The sequence below is a fragment of the Natrix helvetica genome, assembly GCF_964273705.1.
Source record: "Natrix helvetica genome assembly, chromosome: 2".
NCBI lineage: Eukaryota > Metazoa > Chordata > Lepidosauria > Squamata > Natricidae > Natrix > Natrix helvetica.
This window is the reverse complement of record NC_138552.1, coordinates 288,814,317-288,835,928: the sequence shown is the minus strand read 5'-3', so window position 1 is coordinate 288,835,928 and position 21,612 is coordinate 288,814,317. Positions and strand designations below refer to the sequence as shown.

Sequence of the window (21,612 nt, the reverse complement as noted above, 5' to 3'; positions counted from 1 at the left end):
AGCCTAGAACTGTGTTGGCTTTTTTGGCAGCTGCTGCACACGGCTGGCTCCTATTTAAATGGTTGTCCACTAGGACTCCAAGATCCCTCTCACAGTTACTACTGTTGAGCAAGGTACCACCTATACTGTACCTGTGCATTTCATTTTTCTTGCCTAAATGTAGAACCTTACTCTTATATATATATATTGTCAGATAGATGGCCCTTCTACTATTTTTCTTTATTAATTAAATTTACATTCCCACCCATTTCACTATCCAAAGTCATTCTGTCAATGGAGAAAACACACACACACACACACCCCTACCTGAAAGTTTTTACTTACCTTTCAAAAAGACCACAGACATCTTGGAAAGGCCTGTCACTTTTCTGGCCTGTAATAAATCATACCTCCAGCTGATAAGGAAAGTGCTCTCACCTTGAAACAATCCCGGGGAAGGATGTGAAACGGTTGGCTTGCAAACAGAACAAGGAATCAAGAATCCCCATAAAACCTGCCACCTGCACACTTAAAGGTTGTTAACACAACCCTCACCCCAAAACAATTTTTATTTATTTATTTATTTGCTTTTCAAACATGCACAGGATAGCAGGTATAAGTATAAACATGGACATGAACAAAGGAAATTAGTACAAATAAATGGGGACAGCAGGACAGGGACGGTAGGCACGCTGGTGCGCTTATGCACGCCCCCTTTACAGATCTTTTAGGAATGGGGTGAGGTCCACGGTAGATGGTTGAAGGTTGAAGCTGTGGGGGGAGTTGAGGATGTAACAACGGAGTCAGGTAGAGCATTCCAGGCGTCGACCACTCTGTTGCTGAAGTCGTATTTTCTGCAATCGAGTTTGGAGCGATTTACCTTGAGTTTGCATCTATTGTTTGCCCGTGTATTATTGAGGTTGAAGCTAAAAGTGGTCATTGACAAGTAGGACGTTGTAGCAGGCAATTTTGTGTACTGGGCTTAGGTCCGACCGCAGGCAGGGCAGTTCCAGATTGTCCAAGCCCAGAATTTTGAGCCTGGTGACATAAGGGATTCTATTGTGAGCAGAGGAATGGAGGACTCTTCTCGTGAAATATCTTTGGACTGATGATGCCTCCCCTTGAAAGCTGGCAGTCCACTACAAAAACGGAGCTTACACCTGAAGGATATGTTTTTAAAAATTGCTCTGGCATAAAATGGATACAAGTGGTCCTTGACTTACAACCACAACTGAGACCACAATTTCTGTTGTCAAGCGAGACATTGGTTAAAGTGAGCCTTGCCCCGTTTAACAACCTTTCTTGCCACAGTTGTTAAGTGAACCACTGCCGTTGATAAGTTAGTGACCCGTTGACTTTGTTGGTTAGAAGGTCGCAAAAGGGGAACGCAGGACCTTGAGACACAGCAATGGTCATAAGTATGAACCAGTTGCCAAGCATCTGAATTTTGATCACATGATCACAGGGATGCTGGAAAGGCCGTAAGTGTGAAAAATGGTCCTGAGTCACTTTTTTCAGTGCCATTGTAACTTTGAACGGTCACTAAATGAATTGTTGTAAGTCGAGGGTTACCTGTACATTTTAGATAATAAAAGCCAAGTACCACTCACTCATTATGAAATCTCCAAAACTGTAAAACCTACAAACTTGAAATTTGGCAACTACCTATTTTTCAGAGTATAAGACGCACCAAAATATTTTCTTCGCAAAAACGGGCCTGTTTTTTGTCAAAAGAAATTGCATGCAGAGCGTTATGGAGGCTTATAGAATGCTGCTGGGGGCTGGGGGGGGGGCAAAAATGATCCATTTTTTGCTCATTTCTGCCCTCTCCAGCCCCCAGGAGCTCTCCGAAAGCCTCCATGAGGGTATGCACAGCCATTTTGGTGAAGGGGGCAGGGCTTCAGGAAGCAAAAAATGCTGTACTCGATGTATAAGATGCACCCAGATTTTAAGGCTCTTTTTTGAGGAAAAAAGGTCCGTCTTATACTCTGAAAAATACGGTATGTTCTTCTTGGCTTTAGATCATTAGATCATTTAGATCATTAGTATTTCTTATACAGTAATTAATACGCTGTGATGCTAAGTTCTACTCCCCCTCCCCATCTGAAAAGAACTCTGTTCCAACTGCGTTGCCTTATATTAACATGCTCTGATGCTACAGAGTTAGACATTCAACTCCCCCTCCCCACCTGAAAAGAACTCGTTTCCAACTGCCAGTTGCCTCACATTCTGTTACCTCAGTTCCAACTGGTAGACGTTCCAATCCTTCACTCAGGAGCCGTCTGGGGCTCCTTACAGTACTAAACGTCGATACCTCACCAAAATGACTACGCCTTCCACCTATGGAACTGCTTCCGGATTCAAGGCGGCAGGAGCGATATTCCCTTGTGTGTTTCAACCACTGACCACCACTGAGCCAAGATGCATTCATGACAAATGGAGAGAAGAAACTCGTCTCCCCACCACTTTAGACCACCTTTCCTAATCTTCAGAGCAAGGGTGAAAAGATAAATAAAGAGTAAAAAAAGATAAATAAGGAAGGCAAAAGGAAATATGTTTAGAACGGAATAATTTATTATTCTTCATTGGAATAAAGTGATATTTTTAGAGAATTAGTACAGGACTCCTGTTTTTTTTTCATTTTATATTCATAAGGTAGCAAACCCTTGCCCAATTTCTGCTGTTCGCTACTCCCATTATTTGTGTGAATTATTCAGAAATGAGGCAGTTGGTAAGGCAAATGTTTAAAATATATTTTAAAAAGGCTCTGTGAAGTCTGTCCCTGTAATTAAAAAGGAAAAAAGGGAGAAAGGAGCCACCGAAAAGAGCTCTTTAATTCTTCTACAGGACAGTGGCTAACCAGTACTACTTGGGATCCCTTCGTTGCAATGGTGGGATTCAAAAACTTTTACTACCGGTTCTGTGGGCATGGTTTGGTGGGCATGGCATGGCATGGTGGGCGTGGCAGTGGAAGGATACTGTAAAATCCCCATTCCCTCCCCACTCCAGGGGAAGGTTGATGCAAAATCCCCATTCCCTCCCGATCAGCTGGGACTCGGAAGAAGAGAATAGATAGGGGGCAGGGGGCAGTCAGTGGTATTTGCCGGTTCTCCGAACTACTCAAAATTTCCGCTACCCCATTCTCCAGAATTGCACAGAACCTGCTCAATACCACCTCTGCTTTGTTGTCTTTCTCTCTAATCTTCTTTTGGGGGGTGTTTGTAATAAGCACAGGCCTGGCTTGACTTCTTGCCAGCTTAAGCTTTGGTGAATTCTAAGGAACAATTGTGGGTTTTCAAGAGGTCTTCTAAGTAAGCCAATGTCCCCCTTTTCACTGGGCAGCCTTCAGAGGCTTCCTCCACTCTTCGCACATGCTCAATGGCTCTTTTCAGGGTTCTTTCCCTTTCAGGAATGGTTTCTCCTATTCCAACTTCCTCTCCGTCAGCTCCTGATTTCATATACTGCAACATATACACCCGAATTATTTCTCCCTGCTCGATCACGGTCCTCCTGATGTCCGGCAGGTCAGTCTCCTCGGCCAGGCTCAGCAGATGAAGCAGAGAGTGGCACAGCTGCATTCGGAGGCTGGCGCTGTATTTGAACTCCAAGAAGTCTTCAGCATTCTCACTGCGCCGCAAAGCGGTCACCAGCGCCTCCCAAATCTGGAAAAACTGCTTGGGAGTCCCATAATGCCTCCTCTCAGATGGCACGGAGAGAGCTGCGGCTGATTTGATGCGGACTTTAAAATTCTTGCAGGATTTGACTGCCGACGTGAGGGCGTCATAGGCCTTGCCGGTCCAAGGGGCTTCTCCTAAATAATTCAAAATAGGTTAAAATAAATAAATAAAATACCAGGCTTATCAGGAAGCCAACAATTCTATTCTCCAAAGCACCTGAGGGCAGGACAAGAAGCAATGGGTGGAAACTAATCAAGGAGAGAAGCAACCTAGAACTAAGGAAAAATTTCCTGACAGTTAGAACAATTAATCAATAGAACAACTTTCTTCCAGAAGCTGTGAATGCTCCAACACTGGAAGTTTTTAAGAAGATGTTGGATAACCATTTGTCTGAAGTGGTGTAGGGTTTCCTGCCTGAGCAGGGGGTTGGACTAGAAGATCTCCAAGGGCCCTTCCAACACTGTTATTCTATTCTAATTGCTCCTTTCTTTTAAAATGTCTCCTCCAACCAGATTCGTGATAATTTTGTTAGTTTCTAGCAAAAAACGGCCATTCAAATGAATGGGTTCGCTTAACAGCCACATCATTTGTTTAAGGGCCACTACAGTCCCTTAACAACAGTGGTGAAAAAAGCTGGAAATTGTTAGAATATTCATGACTGGGAGAGACATGGTAACAAGATCAGCCAATGAATAGGCATAGCAACTAAGTCAGCCAATGAGAGCTTAAACAGATCTGAGGCTGTGCAGAGGATTGAAACAGAGACTTAAGAAAGCAGTCTGCTGCTCTGAGAAGTAAACTAGCAGTCTGTCTGGGCTTGTCTGCTGAAATGAAACTAACTGCTTGTGTTTGCCTGTGACTCTCCTGCCTTGGGTTTACTTGGAAGAACCACCTGTTGGTATTGTACATTTATTCATCTATTCTTATGTATATAAAGAAGTTAATGAATCCTGCTGCATCAATTATCTGTTTGTGCTTTCTGGATTTCAATTTATACACTGTTTAATTACTGAGATAACGAATCCTTTGGCTGAGGGCCCAGACAACTCATGTTCAATAGAGCAACCCAGATAATTCAAATGAAGCAACGCAGATAGTCCAAACGAGCAGACACGGCTAGAATACATAGATTTTCTTAACTACTAACTCAAACGGTCGTTTCCTGCAAATGTCCCCTCCCAACGCCTCACCTATAATCTCTCTTGGGAGGGGCCAATCCACAGCCACCTGTGCTTAATCATCTTCTGTGAGTCTGCCTATGGAGTTGCTGCTTCCGTTTCTCAGCCCTTCTCAATCTAGCACCAGGGACAAACTGCCTTTGATCCTCCCCACTGCTCCATGCCTCAGGCGCCTCCTGGTGGCCAACCAGCCTCTCTGGTGCCTGCTCTGAATCTGAACCCTGCACAGGGTCCTCCACATCGTCCAGGGCAGACTCATATGGTTCCTCGCTATCCGAGTCCATCAGCGGCTCAACCGGATCCTGCTGGGCCACAACACTGTTGTAACTTCGAACAGTCACTAAATGAGCTGTGTAAGTCGAGGACTACCTATATTATTATGAGGATTATCATTATTCTGTGGCTTTTCATGCACACTGAGAGCTTCTGCACCGGAGACAAATTCCTTGTGTGTCTAATCACACTTGGCCAAATAAAGCATTTCTCTTCTCTCCTTCCCTCCCATCCCATCTCCCGTTTGCTCCTCTCCCCTCCCTTCTCATCTCATCCTATCTCATTCTACCTAAAAACACTCTGTTGCTTTTATGTTGTGGCCCATCAGCAGCAGAGTCAGTCTGGCAGTTTTCAGCTGCCTTCGGAGCTACACAGCAGTGAGGGAGAGAAACAGCTGGAGCCTGTTCCCAGTGTGCACATGGGCAGAGCTGCCAAAAGGCAACTCAAAAATCAGGGTAGACTTGGGAGTAAAGTCGCAGGTGGACTTTAGGAAATAAAAGAGGAGCGAAAGGGGAGTGGGCTTTTGCAGGAAACAATTCATTCGTCCGTTCATTTCAGGAGTGTGAAGATCTGTCCGTGAATCTCAGAGACTCTGTGCCAAGTCTTTCCTTGCACAGCACCTCGTTTGGAAAATATTTACACGGCAGCTTTCCAAACTAGATAAGGTCTGTGGTCATAAATCCACCTTTGAAAGACTGTTTGCCAGGCCTTTGCTGAATGTGAATGAGAAGAATTCACGTTCGTTTAATAAAAGGGGTTTTGCCGGGACCAGGAATCTGCTTCGTGCTTTTGGGGGAAGCCTTGGCCAGAACACTTTACTTACCCAAAGGCAAGGCGGGGTTTTTAAAGACATTTCCAAGGGCGTAGCAGGCATTCCAACGCACTTTCATCGTGGCATCACTCTGCACCGTCAAAGTCAGAGCCTGGATGGATTCCTCGATGGGTTGGCTGAATCTGGGATTGGCGATGTGGGACGGCTGGAGAAAATGAAGGAGGTTTCCCAGGGCTCGGACAGCATTGCTCTTGACCTGAAAGAGAGATGGAAAAAGTCCGTTGCTTGTACTGTAAAAGCTACTGTAGATCTGCTCCTGCCTTAAAGTCCTGAAGGATGCCATGAATCCATCTTGCTCTGTATTCCAGCCCTTTTGGGCCTCTGAGCCTGTAGGATGGACTGGGTCTTCCTCAGCGCAAGGGCGCCACCCTTCAAGACATCCATCTTCTTTTTTACAAACTAAGAGGGTGTGAAAAATTAATTGGGATGATGTTTATTTTGACTGGCGGCCCAGTGGTAAAGACACTCGCCTCCCACTCAGAAGGTTGAGAGTTCAATCCTAGCTAGCAGCAGCTCTTTCTGGGCGCAAAAAAAAAAAAAAAAATCTGCTGCAAACTCCACGTAGGTATCAGGAAGGGCATCCGGCCAGTAAATGCTGAGTTGCCTCAACTCTACCCTCAATTAAAGGATTACAGGGTCATAAAAAGGGAGGTGTCTACTTTTGACTACTGGATTTGGTTTATTTAGAGAAGCATTTTGAGGTCTTTGTCTTGCCTTTCTTATACCCTGAAGCAGGAATGGGATCTAACCAGTTTAACAACCGGTTCGCTGAATGCGCTTGTAACTTGACAAACTTTGCCTGCCATTTTTTGGGGGGGTAATTTTTTTGTAATTTTTATTTATTAACATACATATAATCCAAAGTATACCATTACATCGTAACGAACATTTTTTTTAAATATTCAATATTATATCAATTCCTCTTACCATCAAGCCACATCAACTTTCATTTGCTCTTCTGCTTTCCATACACCACATTATGGTCTGTTTCTTCAACCTTTCTCCTCCCCCTCTCTCCTCCTCCCTACCTCCATTCTTCCCCCCCCCCATCTCTCTCTCCCTCTCCTCTCCCCTCTTTCCACACCTTCCCTCTCTCCTCCTATTTCCCTCCTTTCTACTTCCCTCTCTCCTGTCTCCTCTCTCTCTTTCTTCCGCTCTCTAATTTGCATGGTGTATTTCAGCGTCCGAGCAAGCTCCATTTAATATTAGTGGCATTAATAATTATATTCCAGAAAACATTTTCCATGTTGCTAATTTTACATACCTAAACTTGGCCTGCCAAACTGGACTTTCAGCTGCACCTCCATGGCTGCCTATTTATAAGCACACATGTGCAAATTTTGAGACACTTGCCTTATCCTTGTCTTTTGATGCCTCGGTTGCTGATCGTAACATTTTCAGGAGTAACAAGTCTGAAAAGTCATCCTGGAAGCTTTGTCCCATTAGCTCCCTGTTTCCCACCAAAGAAAAACAAAGACATTAGAAGCAGCTCCAGCGGGATCAAAAATACCGACACATTAAATATCCACAGGAGTCCATCTGGAAGCATCCCCTCCAATCTATTCCTTTTGTATCTTTCATTATTTTTAAAGAGGACTTGATTTGGAGAGATTAGGGTGTTGTTTTTTCCCAAAATAACATGTTCATATCTGAGAAGACATTTGAAAAATGTGGCATTGTGAATGAGGTGGGCAATCTCTACATCTGAAGAATAAAGGGGCTTTTTGAGACTTTATATTCTTTCCTTTCAGCATAAAAGTGAATTCGATATATTTTTCAGACTATAAGAGGCACCGGAGTATAAGACGCACTTATACGTAAGTGAGGTAATTTTTTTTAAAAAAGTTTTTGCATTCTGCAGGCCTCCCAAACCCTCTGCACACCTCACTTGTGAAAAATGAGCAAAAAACGGCGTGTTTTTCACACAAAAAAAAAAGAGTCCATTTTTTTGCCAAAGGCAGGGCATGCATAGCCTTTAGGAGGCTTGTAGAGTGCTCCTGGGGGCTAGGGAGGGCAAAAATGAACAAAAAACAGCCCGTTTTCCATTCATTTCTGCCCTCCCCAGCCCCCAGGAACACTTTGCAAACCTCCCAAACCCTCTGCACATCAATTTTTGTGAAGGGGGGGAGTTGGGAGGCCAAAAATGCTGTATTCAGTGTATAAGACGCACCCAGATTTTCACCCTCTTTTTTGGGGGGAAAGGTGCGTCTTATCCTCCAAAAAATGCGTCTTATCCTCCAAAAAATACAGTAGTATTCTTTTGAAAATGGCTTCCCAGAGTTAAATTCCCTTTCTTCAGGATACTTCTGTATGTTTCTCTTTCAATAGCACCAACATTATGTAAGCCCCCAAGAGTCGTTTCAATTGTGGCCAAATGAAATCTGTTAGTAAGCTGAAAAATGAAGGTGCCGTTCCAAAATTAGGGTATCTCTTGACAATTTGGACAAATACCAAATCTCAAAACATAGGCCTAGGGTCTAGACCAGCAACCCCAAAGCTTTTGGGCACTAGGAATCACTTCCATGGAGGATGATTTTTGCACAGACTTGGGGGGGTGGGGAGGGGAGAGAGACACGACACGGTTTTGCACGCTGCCTGGATGCCGTGCACAGATGGGGCTTCACTTGCTTGCGAGGCCTGGTCTCTACTGGGCCAAGGACCCGTGTCAGTCTGCAAACCGGGGTTTGGGGACCAATCTAAACGGCACAGACCTGAGGCAACCATCCCCATACTTGGTGTTCTATGAACTTGGTAACTTTGAAGAGATGTGGACTACAACTCCCAGAAGTCCCCAGCCAGCATTCTGGGAATTGGAGTCCACATCAATTAAAGTTGTCAAGTTTGCAAAACATTGCTGTCACTTCATTCAAGATAGAACCTTTTTCATGATGGCGTGGTGTACTAGTGTCTTTCCCCCAAAATAAGACAGGATCTTATATTCCGTTGATCCCCCCCCCAAAAAAATAAGCGCTTGGCCTTATTTTCGAGGAGGTCTTATTATTTTTGAGGTGCAGGCGTTGAGCATGGTCACCTCAAGCTGCTGCTCTGTTGCGCGTCGTTGTGGCTGCTGCTCTTTTTGCGACGGTCATTAATGTGACGGAAGGGGCACGGTGGCTAGGGTTACGGGAGTGGCTATTAGGTGTGGGGTGCATGGGGCATGTTCCCCCCTTCCTTTCTCCCCCTCCGGCCTCGCCTCCTCACCTCATGTTGTTTGCGTGGCATGCAACTAGAGGAAATGGTGGGGACCGTCAGGCGGTTAAATATTTTCAGGGAGGACTTATTTTAGCGCATGCGCTCAAAAGCCCGATTGGGCTTATTATTCGGGGAGGTCTTATTTTGTGGGGAACAGAGTAACTTTCTGCCTATTGGCCTCAGAGAGTTCATTTATCTTAACAGGGATTTAAAAGGCACTAAATACTGTCAGATTAAAAAAAATCTTCAAGTCCTTTGAAACTCATTTAAGTTGCATTTTTGAAGCTGTGGGATTAATAATAATAATAATAATAATTTATTAAATTTCTAGACCACCCCCTCTCCCCGGAGGGACTCGGGGCGGTGTACAGGAATAAATTTAAAACATACAAACAATCATACACATAGGTAAAAATCAAATTAAACAACCCCTGTACAATTTATAAAAATTAAAAAAACAGACCTTAAAATCAATCTTAAAAATTTAGAAATAGAGCTGAGGTGGGATAGGTGGAATTAGGCCAAGCCAGCTAGCTGGAATAGGTGGGTTTTAAGTTTCTGACGGAAGGAGCGGAGATCCGTAGTCTTTCTAATGTCAGGGGGAAGGTCATTCCAGAGGGTCGGGCCCATCACAGAGAAGGCCCTTCCCCTAGGCGTCGCCCGCTGGCACAGCCTAGTGGACGGCACCCGGAGGAGTCCCTCTCTGTGTGAGCGAATCGGCCGGAGGGATGTATGGGGCAGGATATGATCCCGCAAATAACTAGGTCCTGTGCCATGGAGCGCCTTAAAAATGATGGTCAACACCTTGAAGCGCACCCGAAAAGCCACAGGTAGCCAGTGTAGCCCGCGCAGGAGAGGTGTTACGTGGGAGTAGCTAGAGACTCCCGAGATTGCCCGCGCGGCCGCATTCTGAACCAGCTGCAGCCTTCAGGTGCATCTCAAGGGGAGCCCCATGTAGAGAGCGTTACAGTAGTCTAGCCGGGACGTCACAAGCGCATGAGTGACTGTGCGAAGGGCGCTCCGGTCCAATAGGGGACGCAATTGGCGCACCAGGCGAACCTGGTGGAACGCCCCCCTGGCCACGGCTGTCACATGGTCATCCATGGATAGCCGGGTATCCAGAAGGACGCCCAAATTGCGCACCCGATCCACGGGGGCCAGACATTCACCCCCAATGGCCAGTGATGGAGTAAGCTGGTTGAACCGGGGCACCGGTAGCCACAGCCACTCAGTCTTGGACGGGTTGAGCTTGAGTCTGTTACTTCCCATCCAGATCCGTACGGCTTCCAGACACCGGGACATCACTTCGATAGTATCGTTGGGGTGGTTTGGGGTAGAAATATACAGCTGGGTATCATCCGCGTACAGATGGTAGTCTACCCCAAACCCACAAATGATCTCGGCCAGCGGCTTCATATATGTATTAAACAGGAGAGGCGAGAGGACCGACCCTTGTGGCACCCCACAAGAGAGCGGCCTCGAGGTTGACCTCTGCCCCCCTGCCAATACAAATTGCACTCGGCCAGAGAGGTAGGAGGAGAACCACCGCAAAACGGTGCCCCTCACCCCCAACCCCTCCAGTCGATGCAATAGTATACCATGGTCGATGGTATCGAAAGCCGCCGAGAGATCTAATAGGACCAGGATGGAGGAGCAACCCCCATCTCTGGCCCTCCAGAGATCATCCACCAACGCGACCAATGCCGTCTCGGTGCTGTGGCCGGGCCGGAAACCGGACTGGTGCGGGTCCAGATAATCACTTTCCTCCAAGTGGCGCGGAAACTGTTGTGCCACCACACTCTCTACAACCTTCGACAGAAAGCAAAGGTTGGAGACGGGACGGTAGTTGGCTAACAGAGCTGGGTCCAGGGAAGGCTTCTTGAGGAGGGGCCTCACCACCGCCTCTTTCAGGGCGGCCGGCAGAAACCCTTCACTCAAGGAAGCGTTGACTAACTCCTGGAGCCAGCCTCGTGTGACCTCCCAGGATGCCAGTACAAGCCAGGAGGGACACGGGTCCAATAAACATGTGGTGGCTCGCAGTCGCCTACGCAGCCTGTCCATATCGTCGGAAGTAACAGAGTCAAACTCCTCCCAGAATGGGACCTCACGACCTGCCTCTGACGTCCCTTCCAGACCACTAGTAGGGACCAACTCGCTTCGAATCTGAGCGATTTTGTCCTGCAGATACTCCCCAAATTCCTCTGCTCTGCCCTGCAGAGGAGCTTCCCGCAGCCTCTCTTGGAGGAGGGAGCGGGCCACCCCAAATAGGGCGGCAGGGCGGTTATCTGTGGACGCAATAAGAGTGGCACAATACTGACACTTGGCCACTCTTAACGCCACAAGGTAAGTCTGTAAATGGGCTCTTACCTGAGTTCGGTCAGATTCAGAGCGTGATGATCTCCATCTGCTCTCTAGGCGTCTCTTGTGGCGCTTCATCACCCTCAGCTCCTCGGTGAACCAAGGAGCCTGGGTGGTTTGCTGCCGCAAGAGGGGCCGCAAAGGCGCCACCCGGTCCAAGGCCCCAGCGGCCGCACTATTCCATGCAGCCACTAGGTCCTCCGAACGGGTGTGGGTCAGGGCTACAGGAAATGGCCCGAGCTCCGTCTGGAACCTATCAGGTTCCATCAGGCGCCTGGGGCAGAACCATCTTGGGCACTCTGGTTCCGCCTCCCCGCGGTGGGGAGTAGCGGCTGGAAAGTCGAGCCGGAGCAGTGAGTGATCAGACCGTGACAGGGGGGTGATAGCTAAATCCCCTACTCCCAGATCACTCCTCCATTGGCCAGAGACAAAAATAAGATCCAGTGTGTGTCCTCCCTCATGTGTGGGGGCCTGAATTATTTGGGTCAGGTCCATGGCTGTCATGGAAGCCATGAACTCCCGAGCTACTTCGGATGCCTCCCCTACCGATGGCAGGTTGAAGTCACCCATGACCAATAGTCTAGGCGTTTCAACTGCCATCTCGGCGATCACCTCAAGGAGCTCGGGCAGGGCTGCTGATGCATAGCGAGGAGCCAGGTATACAGTTAGCAAGCCCAACTGCTTCCCTGGGCCCCACTTCACACACAGGGACTCACAACCGGTTATCTGTGGCACAGTGGTCTGTCTCGGCTCAAGACCTTCCCTCACAATGACCGCTACCCCACCCCCCCCTGCCTAGTGCCCATGACTGATGAAATGTGCGGTAGCCTGGCGGGCACATTTCCACGAGGGAGAGGCCTCCCTCGTGGCCCAGCCAGGATTGTTATGAATTGCAGAGCTAGTCCTTGCTTACTGACTGAAATTTGGACCGGCAACTCAGTCGGCAAGTGCAAAATCGTGTGACTGGGACTCACAATTTTACTTCCACCTTCCATACTGCGTAGTATTCATTCTGCTTGTTGCAAGTGACAATGCGCACCAATTGGGAAGCCATCATGTGACTGAGAGACTGCCACAGTCATAAATGTGAGGCTTGGTTGCAAAGTTACTTTCTTTTAGCACTGTCATAACTTTGAACAGCGGCTGAACAAAGCAATTGGTAAACGAGGACTTAACTGTGATGTAGAAAAGTAATGGAATGAATTTGTGTTCCGGGAACTTGTATTCAGCATTAAAGGGGGGAAAAAGGAAAGGAAAGAAGAAATAATCCTAAACCAGCAACCTACTTGTTGATGATTAGAGTATCTGTCAGATTCCCCAAAGACCAAGCGGCTTTGGCACGGACATTTGGAGAATTATCACCAAGCGAATTCAGAATTGCATTGGCTGTGTCAGCGACAAACATCACATCCTAAGATCAGATATTGGTCATTAATAGATTGTTATCCCCTCTCCCCCCATAGTCGGCTACATCAGTGGTGGAATTCAACATTTTTTACTACTGGCTCTGTGGGCGTGGCTTGGTGGGCATGGAAGGGGAAGGATACTGCAAAATCCCCATTCCCTCCCGATTAGCTGGCTCGGTGAGTGTGGCATAGATTGGTGGGTGTGGCATGGATTGGTGGGTGTGGCAGAGGAAGGTTATTGCAAAATCTCCTCCCAATCAGCTGGGACTCGGGAGGCAGAGAATAGATGGGGGCGGGGCCAGTCAGAGGTGGTATTTACCGGTTCTCCGAACTACTCAAAATTTATGCTACTGGTTCTCCAGAACTGGTCAGAAGCTGCTGAATAGCACCTCTTGCACTACGTACTGTGTCCCCATGAAAATAAACTCCAACCGGAAGCCCTCCCATGATTTTTCAGAATGCTCGTAATATAAGCCTTACCCTCCCCCCCAAAAAAACCCCGAGTTAATATTGTTAGCCAGACGGACCCTTTTAGTACTGTGTTTCTCCAAAAGTAAGCCCTAACCGGAAAATAAGTCCTAATGTGTCATTAGGAACAAAAATTGATATAAGACCTGTTCTTATTTTCAGGGAAACACAGGTATCTGTGTATTTTTTTCCTCGACACCATTGAACTTTAAAAATGTGCCTTCTCCTCTAAGGAAGCAGTATTGTCTTAACCAAAATCTTCATCGTTTTACTAATTTCTAATTACAGATGAGCTGTAACCAAATTTGTTGTGATCCCCTGATGTTGCAAGGGCGCTGGAAAAACTTTTCATTTCATTGCTACTTAAGGATCAACTTAATCAATTGCTTCGATGCGCCATATACCATCTTTCCCCAAAAATAAGACATGGTCTTATTTTCTTTTGACTCCCCGAAATAAGCGCTTGGCCTTATTTTCGGGGAGGTCTTATTATTTATGAGATGCAGGAAGCTTCTTAACCTCGGCCGGCGGATCAGCTGATCCAGAGAGGCCCGGAAGTTCTGTCTCTGTTTCTGGCACACTCTGGTCAGTCCTAACGTCACTGGGCCTGCTGCTCTTTTGGTGGATGCCACTAAGAGAAGGGGCGCGGTAACTAGGGTTTGCAGGAGCGGCCTCTGCGAGGGCGTTCCATGTGGATGGGAGGTGCATGTGAGGCAAACTCCGACCCTTTCCACCCCCAGGAAATGGCGGGGACCAGCTGCGCATGCGTTTAAATATTTTAGGGGAGGGCTGATTTTTGAGGGAGGGCTTACTTTTGCGCATGCGCATTGGGCTTATTATCCGGGGAGGTTTTTTTTGGGGGGGGGGGGACAAAGGGTACATACCCTCGTCACAATCTTATCATTACATTAATTGCTTTTCTGCATTTGCTGGTAACCTTGTGACTCCACGCTGCTCTTCAGAACCCTCATTGGATTCTTCTTTCTTGCTTCAAAACTGACTTTCTTTTGTAAACTGCCCCAACTCTATTTCTACTTAAACTATTTAATCTTGCATTTCTTCTTCTTTTTTTTCCCCGAGAGACAAACATTCATTATTTCCAGGCTTTCATTGTTTTCACGAATGAAGGCAAATATACATGTCCAAGGATAACGTTGCGGGATCTAATCTGGACCAGAGATTTTGTCTTCCGAGATTTCGGACTCGTGCTGGGACTTCTCTCTCACCAGAACGAGCGCTTTGGGCTATTCCATCGTTTTGATGCGATGCCTGGTTGTGTGTGGATTTTTAATTGTCAATTGGGGGGTGTTGACCGGTGGCTTTTAAGCCGCTGGCTGTTTGCACAAGGAAGTTTGTCAGTTGCACAACAGCCAACAACTTCATAGCCAGCCATCAATATCCCAATCGACAACTAAACAGTTGTCGGCTGGGGTATTGAGTTCGAAAGCTCAGAAAACTAAACCTCTGCTTCTGGTGACTGACCCAGATCCTACATTTAAAGCTTTATAAGGCAGCCCAGCTCAGACGTAGTGTGTTTACAATGTAAAGGTCAAGGGGGTTGTGGGTATGCATCTCTGTAGTTCATTCAAAAGTGGTTTGTCCCTGCTTTCTCCTAGATGTTTCCAGTCCCTTACCTGGCCTAGTAACATGAGGTTCTCTGGTGTTTGTCAATTACTTTTGAGACCAACCAAGGTTGGTTAGATCAGTGTTTCTCAAACTTGGTGACTTTAAGTCCTGTGGACTTCAACTCCCAGAATCCCCCAGCCAGCACAGCTGGCTGGGGGATTCTGGGAGTTGAAGTCCACAGGACTTAAAGTCACCAAGTTTGAGAAACACTGGGTTAGATGCTGCCATCTGCTAAGAGTTCACTCACAAATAAGAGATTTAAATGCCTGGATTCTTTTCCCCCCCTTCTTTGGGACAAGACACATCACAGGGCTCCCACCCTAATAATATTCCAAAAGTCTCTGAAGACCTAGCCAGTTCTCCCAGACCTTTCTCTAAGGTAAACACTGAGTCCTTACCAATGGTGGGTTTCAAATTTTTTTAGAACCTCTTCTGTAGGTGTGGCCTGTTTTGTGGGAGTGGCTTGCCGGCTATTTATTTATTTATTTATTACTTGAACTTATTAGTTGCCCCCTCTCCCCACAGGGACTCGGGGCGACGTACAAAAGTATTATATAGCGTACAGAGGAGGTAAGAATAAATAAATAAGTTACAATACCTAAAAAAGTTAAAACCCCAGTGAAATTAACCCTTAAAAACTAAAATTACCAATTAAAAATGCCCTGGGCTGGAGAGATTGTAGTATTATGCCAGGTCAGCTAGTCGAAACAGGTAGGTTTTCAGCTTCATACGGAAGGAACGAAGGTCGGTTGTTGTCCTGATGTCTGGGGGGAGGTCATTCCAAAGGGTGGGGCCCACTACAGAGAAGGCCCTACTCCTGGGCACCGCCCTCTGACACTCTCTGGAGGACGGCACCCGGAGGAGTCCCTCTCTGTGTGAGCGGACGGGTTGCAGGGATGTATGGGGCAGGACGCGATCCCGCAGGTAACTAGGCCCTATGCCATGGAACGCTTTGAAGGTGGTAACCAGCACCTTGAAGCACACCTGGTAGGCCACAGGAAGCCAGTGCAGCTCGCGCAGGATGGGTGTTATATGGGAGAACCTCGATCTCCCCATAATTACCCGCGCGGCTGCATTCTGGACCAACTGCAGTCTCCGGGTGCACCTCAAGGGGAGCCCCATGTAGAGAGCGTTACAGTAGTCCAGGCGAGACGTCACCAGCGCGTGAGTGACTGTGCGCAAGGCCTCCCGGTCCAAAAGGGGCCGCAATTGGCGCACCAGGCGAACCTGGTGGAACGCCCCCCTCGCCACGGCTGCCACGTGATCTTCCATAGACAGCCGGGCATAAAGGAGGACGCCCAAATTGCGCGCCCCTTCCACCGGGGCTAATTGATCGTCCCCGATGGCCAGCAATGGCATATGCTGGTTGAACCGGGAAGCCGGAAGCCACAGCCACTCTGTCTTGGAGGGGTTGAGCCTGAGCCTGTTGTCATCCATCCAGACCCGTACGGCTTCCAGACACCGGGACATCACTTCAACAGCCTCGTTGGGGTGGTTTGGGGTGGAAATGTACAGCTGAGTGTCATCAGCGTACAGATGGTATCCCACCCCAAAACCACGGATGATCTCGCCCAGCGGCTTCATATATATGTTGAACAGGAGAGGCGAGAGGATCGACCCCTGTGGGACCCCACAGATAAGGGGCCTCGCGGTCGACCTCTCCTCTCCTGCCAACACACATTGCGTCCGGCCAGAGAGGTAGGAGCGGAACCATCGTAATACGGTGCCCCCGACCCCCAACCCCTCCAGACGGCGCAATAGGATACCATGGTCGATGGTATCGAAGGCCGCCGAGAGGTCTAATAGGACAAGGATGGAGGAACAACCCCCATCCTTTGCCCTCCAGAGATCATCCACCAACGCGACCAAGGCTGTCTCCGTGCTGTGACCGGGTCGGAAGCCGGACTGGCGCGGGTCTAGATAATCAGCTTTCTCCAGGTGGCGCGGAAACTGCTGAGCCACCACACTCTCAACAAACTTCACTAAGAAAGGAAGGTTGGAGACAGGACGGTAATTTGCTAGCTCCGTTGGGTCCAGAGAAGGCTTCTTGAGCAGGGGCCTCACCACCGCCTCTTTCAAGGCGGTTGGTAAAAGGCCCTCACCCAGCGAAGCGTTCACCAGCCCCAGTAGCCAGCCTCGTGAGCCCTCCCAGGAGGCCAGTACCAACCAGGAGGGACACGGGTCCAATAAACATGTGGTGGCTCGCAGTCGCCCGCGCAACCTGTCCAAATCTTCGGTGACAACAGGGTCAAACTCCTCCCAGCATGGTCTCTCAAGACTAGCCTCGGACGTCCCCACTGGAGCACTGAGGTGGGTCCATCCCCTTCGGATCCGATCGATTTTATCCTGCAGGAACTCTCCAAATTCCTCTGCCCGGCCCAGCAATGGGGGGTTCCGCTGCGCCTGTGACAAAAGGGAGCGGGTCACCCGAAACAGGGCGGCAGGGCGGTTCTCTGCGGACGCTATAAGGGTGGCACAATACTGACGTTTGGCCACTCTTATTGCCACAAGGTAAGTCCTTACATAGGCTCTTACCTGTGCTCGGTCGGATTCGGAGCGTGAGGACCTCCACTTGCTCTCTAGGCGTCTCCTAAGGCGTTTCATCGCCCTTAGCTCCCTGTTAAACCAGGGGGCCCGGGTCGATTGTGGCCGGCGGAGAGGCCGCAAAGGCGCCACCCGGTCCAAGGCACCGGCGGCCGCATTATTCCACGCGGCTACCAGGTCCTCTGCCCGGGGGCGGGGCAGGTCTGCAGGAGGTGGCCCAAGCTCCGCCTGGAACCTATCTGGTTCCATCAGACGCCTGGGGCGGAACCATCTGGGATAGTCTGGTTCCGCCTCCCCGCGGTGGGGAGCAGCGCCAGGGAAGTCCAGCTGGAGAAGTGAGTGATCTGACCATGACAGGGGCGTGATGACTAAATTCCCTCTTCCCAGATCACTCGTCCACTGGTCGGAGACAAACACAAGATCCAGTATGTGGCCTCCCTCGTGCGTGGGGTCCTGAACTACTTGAGTCAGATCCATGGCTGTCATGGAAGCCATGAATTCCCGGGCTGCCCCGGATGCCTCTCCCGTCGATGGCAGGTTGAAATCCCCCATCACTAATAGCTTGGGGGTTTCAACCGCCATCTCCGCGATCCGCTCGAGGAGCCCGGGCAGGGCCGTTGATATATGGCGGGGAGCCAGGTATACTATCAACAGGCCCAGCTGACTCCCTGGGCCCCATTTCACGCCCAGAGACTCACAACCAGATATCTGCGACACAGTGAATTCTCTCGGTGCCAAATCTTCCCGGATGATTATCGCTACCCCACCACCCCTACCTTGGGCCCGTGGCTGGTGGAATACACGGTAACCTGGAGGGCACATTTCCCTGAGGGGCAACCCCCCCTCCGGGCCCAGCCAGGTTTCCGTTATTCCTGCGAGGTCCGGCTCCCCCTCTGTGATCAAGTCATTAATCACGGACCTCGCATTACATAACATCAGCCTAAGGCCCAGGCTCTGCCGATCCTGTCCACCTAGCCTGCGGGGGTTGGTACAAGCGACCGGGCGTATCCAGCGGCCCCGGTCTCCCAACCGACTGTATGTTCTTCTAGTGTCCTCGCGCCCGCCCCTCCCTACGACCGTCGCAATTGGAATTCCCCTTGTAGGAATGGTGTTTCCTCCCACCCACCCCCACTCCGCTCCCCTCCATCCTGATCCCACCTGTTGACCTGGCTATGTCCATACCCCAAGGCCAAGTAACCCTCCCCCCCCCCTGGAACCCCTTAAAACCTTTAAAAAACATTTTACTAAAAAACCCCTAATCCCCCGCTTCCTCCACCTCTCTGGGTTAATAATGTGACTGGGTGGGAGTCGCTTGCCAGCCATGTGACCGGGTGGGAGTGGCTTGCCAGCCATGTGACTGGGTGGGCGTGCCAACTTGTAAAATGTGGTGAAACTCACTTAACAACGCTCTTGCTTAGCAACCAAAATTTTGGCTCAGGAACTCTGGCATTGAAGTGTGGAAGTCTTAAAGCTGTCAAGTTACAAGACCCTTGCACCCCTAACCCTTTAGAAAAAAAAAGCACAGGGGTGTTCAAACTTGACAGCTTTAAGACTTGTGGACTTCAACTCCCAGAATTCCTCCTCCAGTCATGTTGGCTCAGGAACTCTGGCATTGAAGTGTGCAAGTCTTAAAGCTGTCAAGTTACAAGACCCTCGAACCCTAACCCTTTACAAAAAAAAACCCAGAGATGTTCAAACTTGACAGCTTTAAGACTTTAAGGTTTATATAGGACTCTTAGAGGTGAGCGGGGCGATTGGTGAGCCAGCCAATCAGTGAGTGGTGGGCGGGGCATCCGTGGTGCGGACGGGCAGGGGGAAGGAGCTGGAACCGGTTCTAAACGGCACGGTAGATTTGTGGAACCTCTTCTATAGAAGAGGTTAGAACTGGCAGGTTGTTTTTATTATATACTAGCTGATAACACGGTGTTGCTTGGGTATTTATTTATAGGGGGGAAATGTCCGGCCTAAATGTAATTTCTAATGTTGAATTCTACCCCTTACCAGAGGGAGCCCCCTTGTGGAGTACTGTGAAGCTGTTATATGGCAACTCCACTGCGCTGTACAGTAGAAGCCATTTTATGGCAGTACGGTAGAAGCCATTTTAAAGCACAACAGGCTGTATCTTAACAGAACAAACACCCCGAGGGGCATTAGGGGTGTCTTACCCCCACAGTATTTATTTTCAGAGAGTAAGTCATCTGTGTACTAAGTTTGGTTGAAATTGCTTGAGGCGTTCCAGAGTTAAGCTGGAACACACATACACACAGAGCCATTTTATATACATAGATTATTATCTTTTCCAGACAAAAATGGGAGTGTTCTTTATGTTTCTTTCTAATTTTTAAGGAACAGGCATCTGAAGTCAAGTGGCTCTAAAATTATCATTATTATTTAATTATCATGCGCTGCCAAAAAAATTCTGTGCAGGTAGTCCTTGACTAATGACCACAGTTGAGCCCCAAATTTCTGTTGTTAAGTGAGATATTTTTTAAATGAATGTTTGTCCCATTTTATGACATTTCTTGCCACGGTTGTTAAGTGAATCACTTGGCAGTTGCCAAGTTACTACCAACGGTTATGAAGTGAATCTGGCTTCCCCACTGACTTTTCTGGTCAAAAGGTCGCAAAAGGCGATTACATGACCTGGGGATACAGCAACGGTCACAAGTATGAACCAGTTGGCAAGCCTTTGAATTTTGATCCCATTATCTTGGGGATGCTGCAAAGGTCGTAAGTCACTTTTTTCAGTGAACAGTCACTAAGCGAGCTGTTGTTAAGTTGAGGACGACCTGCACAGGGTGAATAATACCTGCGGGACCGAGGAGTTTTTGTGCAGAGGGGAAAAAAAATGGCTATAAGCATCACTCTGATCTAAGACCAGAATCTTGTCAACTGCTCTTTGCAAAACAGTGAAAACTTTCCCCAGAGCTACAAAACAAGATTCCTCTTTTTCCAGGTACGGTGCTCTTTAGGTGGTGGCTGAGGAAGTTTCATTTCGCAACCGTATAAAGCAGAAACCAAAGCAGTTCGGGCGCTTTACCTGACGAAGGCAAGGGAAGACAACGTACACCCCGAGCGCCCGTGAAGCTGCGGCTTTCACCAGAGGATTCTCACTGTGGCTGAGTCCCAGAAGGACTGTGATGCAAAGGATCTGCTTGTCACCCTGCACCAAAACAACGCAAAGTAGTCAGTCCTTAAGCACTGCAAATCTTACTAGCAATAGCACTTAGACTTATATACTGCTTCACAGGGCTTTTACAGCCCTCTCTAAGCAGTTTTTACAGAGTCAGCCTTTGGCCCCCAACGATCTGGGTCCCCATTTTACCGACCTCGGAAGGATGGAAGGCTGAGTCAACCTTGAGCCGGTCAGGATCGAACTCCTAGCAGTGGGCAGAGTTAGATTGCAATAGCAATAGGACTTATATACTGCTTCACAGTGCTTTACAGCCCTCTCTAAGCAGTTTTTACAGAGTCAGCCTATGGCCCCCAACAATCTGGGTCCTCATTTTACCGACCTTGGAAGGATGGAAGGCTGAGTCAACCTTGAGCCTGGTGAGATTCGAACTGACAAATTGCAGACAGCTGGCAGGCAGCAGAATTAGCCTCGCAGTACTGCATTCTAACCACTGAGCCACCACAGCTCTTAGTAGATTGAACTCAATCTACTAATGTGTTTCATCCCAGGAGTAAATTAAAATGCCCAATGTGGAAACTGAGGCAGTGCCAAAGGATGGCAAAGCACTGGCCCAGTTCACCCCTTTTAGAACGACTTACTCTAAGGTGCAAGGAACCAGGAGCATACCATTAAGTCGCAGTTAATGATTTATTGCTCAAGCCTATACACAAGAATCTAGTCAATAATGGTTCAATGCAGGTAGTCCTCTACTTATGACCACAATAAAACCCAAAGTTTCCGTTTCTCAAATGAAACACTTGCTAAGTGAGTTTTGCCCCGTTTTATGACTTTTCTTGCTACAGTTGTTAAGTGAATCGGCTGCAGTTGATAAAGTTAGTAACCCGTTTGTTAAGTGCATCTGGTTTTCTCATTGACTCAAAAGGGGCAGGACTCTGCAACCGTC

General features: G+C 48.3%; 1 protein-coding gene across 2 annotated transcripts in view; it reads right to left on the bottom strand.

Moving 5' to 3' along the window:
* Positions 1 to 2,535: 2,535 nt before the first annotated feature.
* Positions 2,536 to 21,612, bottom strand: part of HEATR6 (HEAT repeat containing 6) — a 71,135-nt gene continuing 52,058 nt past the window's right edge. For both annotated transcript variants that reach the window (XM_081945392.1, XM_081945393.1), the window contains 5 exons: positions 20,574 to 20,696; positions 12,776 to 12,900; positions 7,293 to 7,389; positions 5,931 to 6,135; positions 2,536 to 3,790 (listed from right to left, as the gene is read on the bottom strand). In XM_081945392.1, the coding sequence (XP_081801518.1) occupies positions 3,237 to 3,790; positions 5,931 to 6,135; positions 7,293 to 7,389; positions 12,776 to 12,900; positions 20,574 to 20,696 (1,104 nt within the window). In that variant the 3' untranslated portion in view covers positions 2,536 to 3,236. The remainder of the gene's footprint in view (positions 3,791 to 5,930; positions 6,136 to 7,292; positions 7,390 to 12,775; positions 12,901 to 20,573; positions 20,697 to 21,612) is intronic.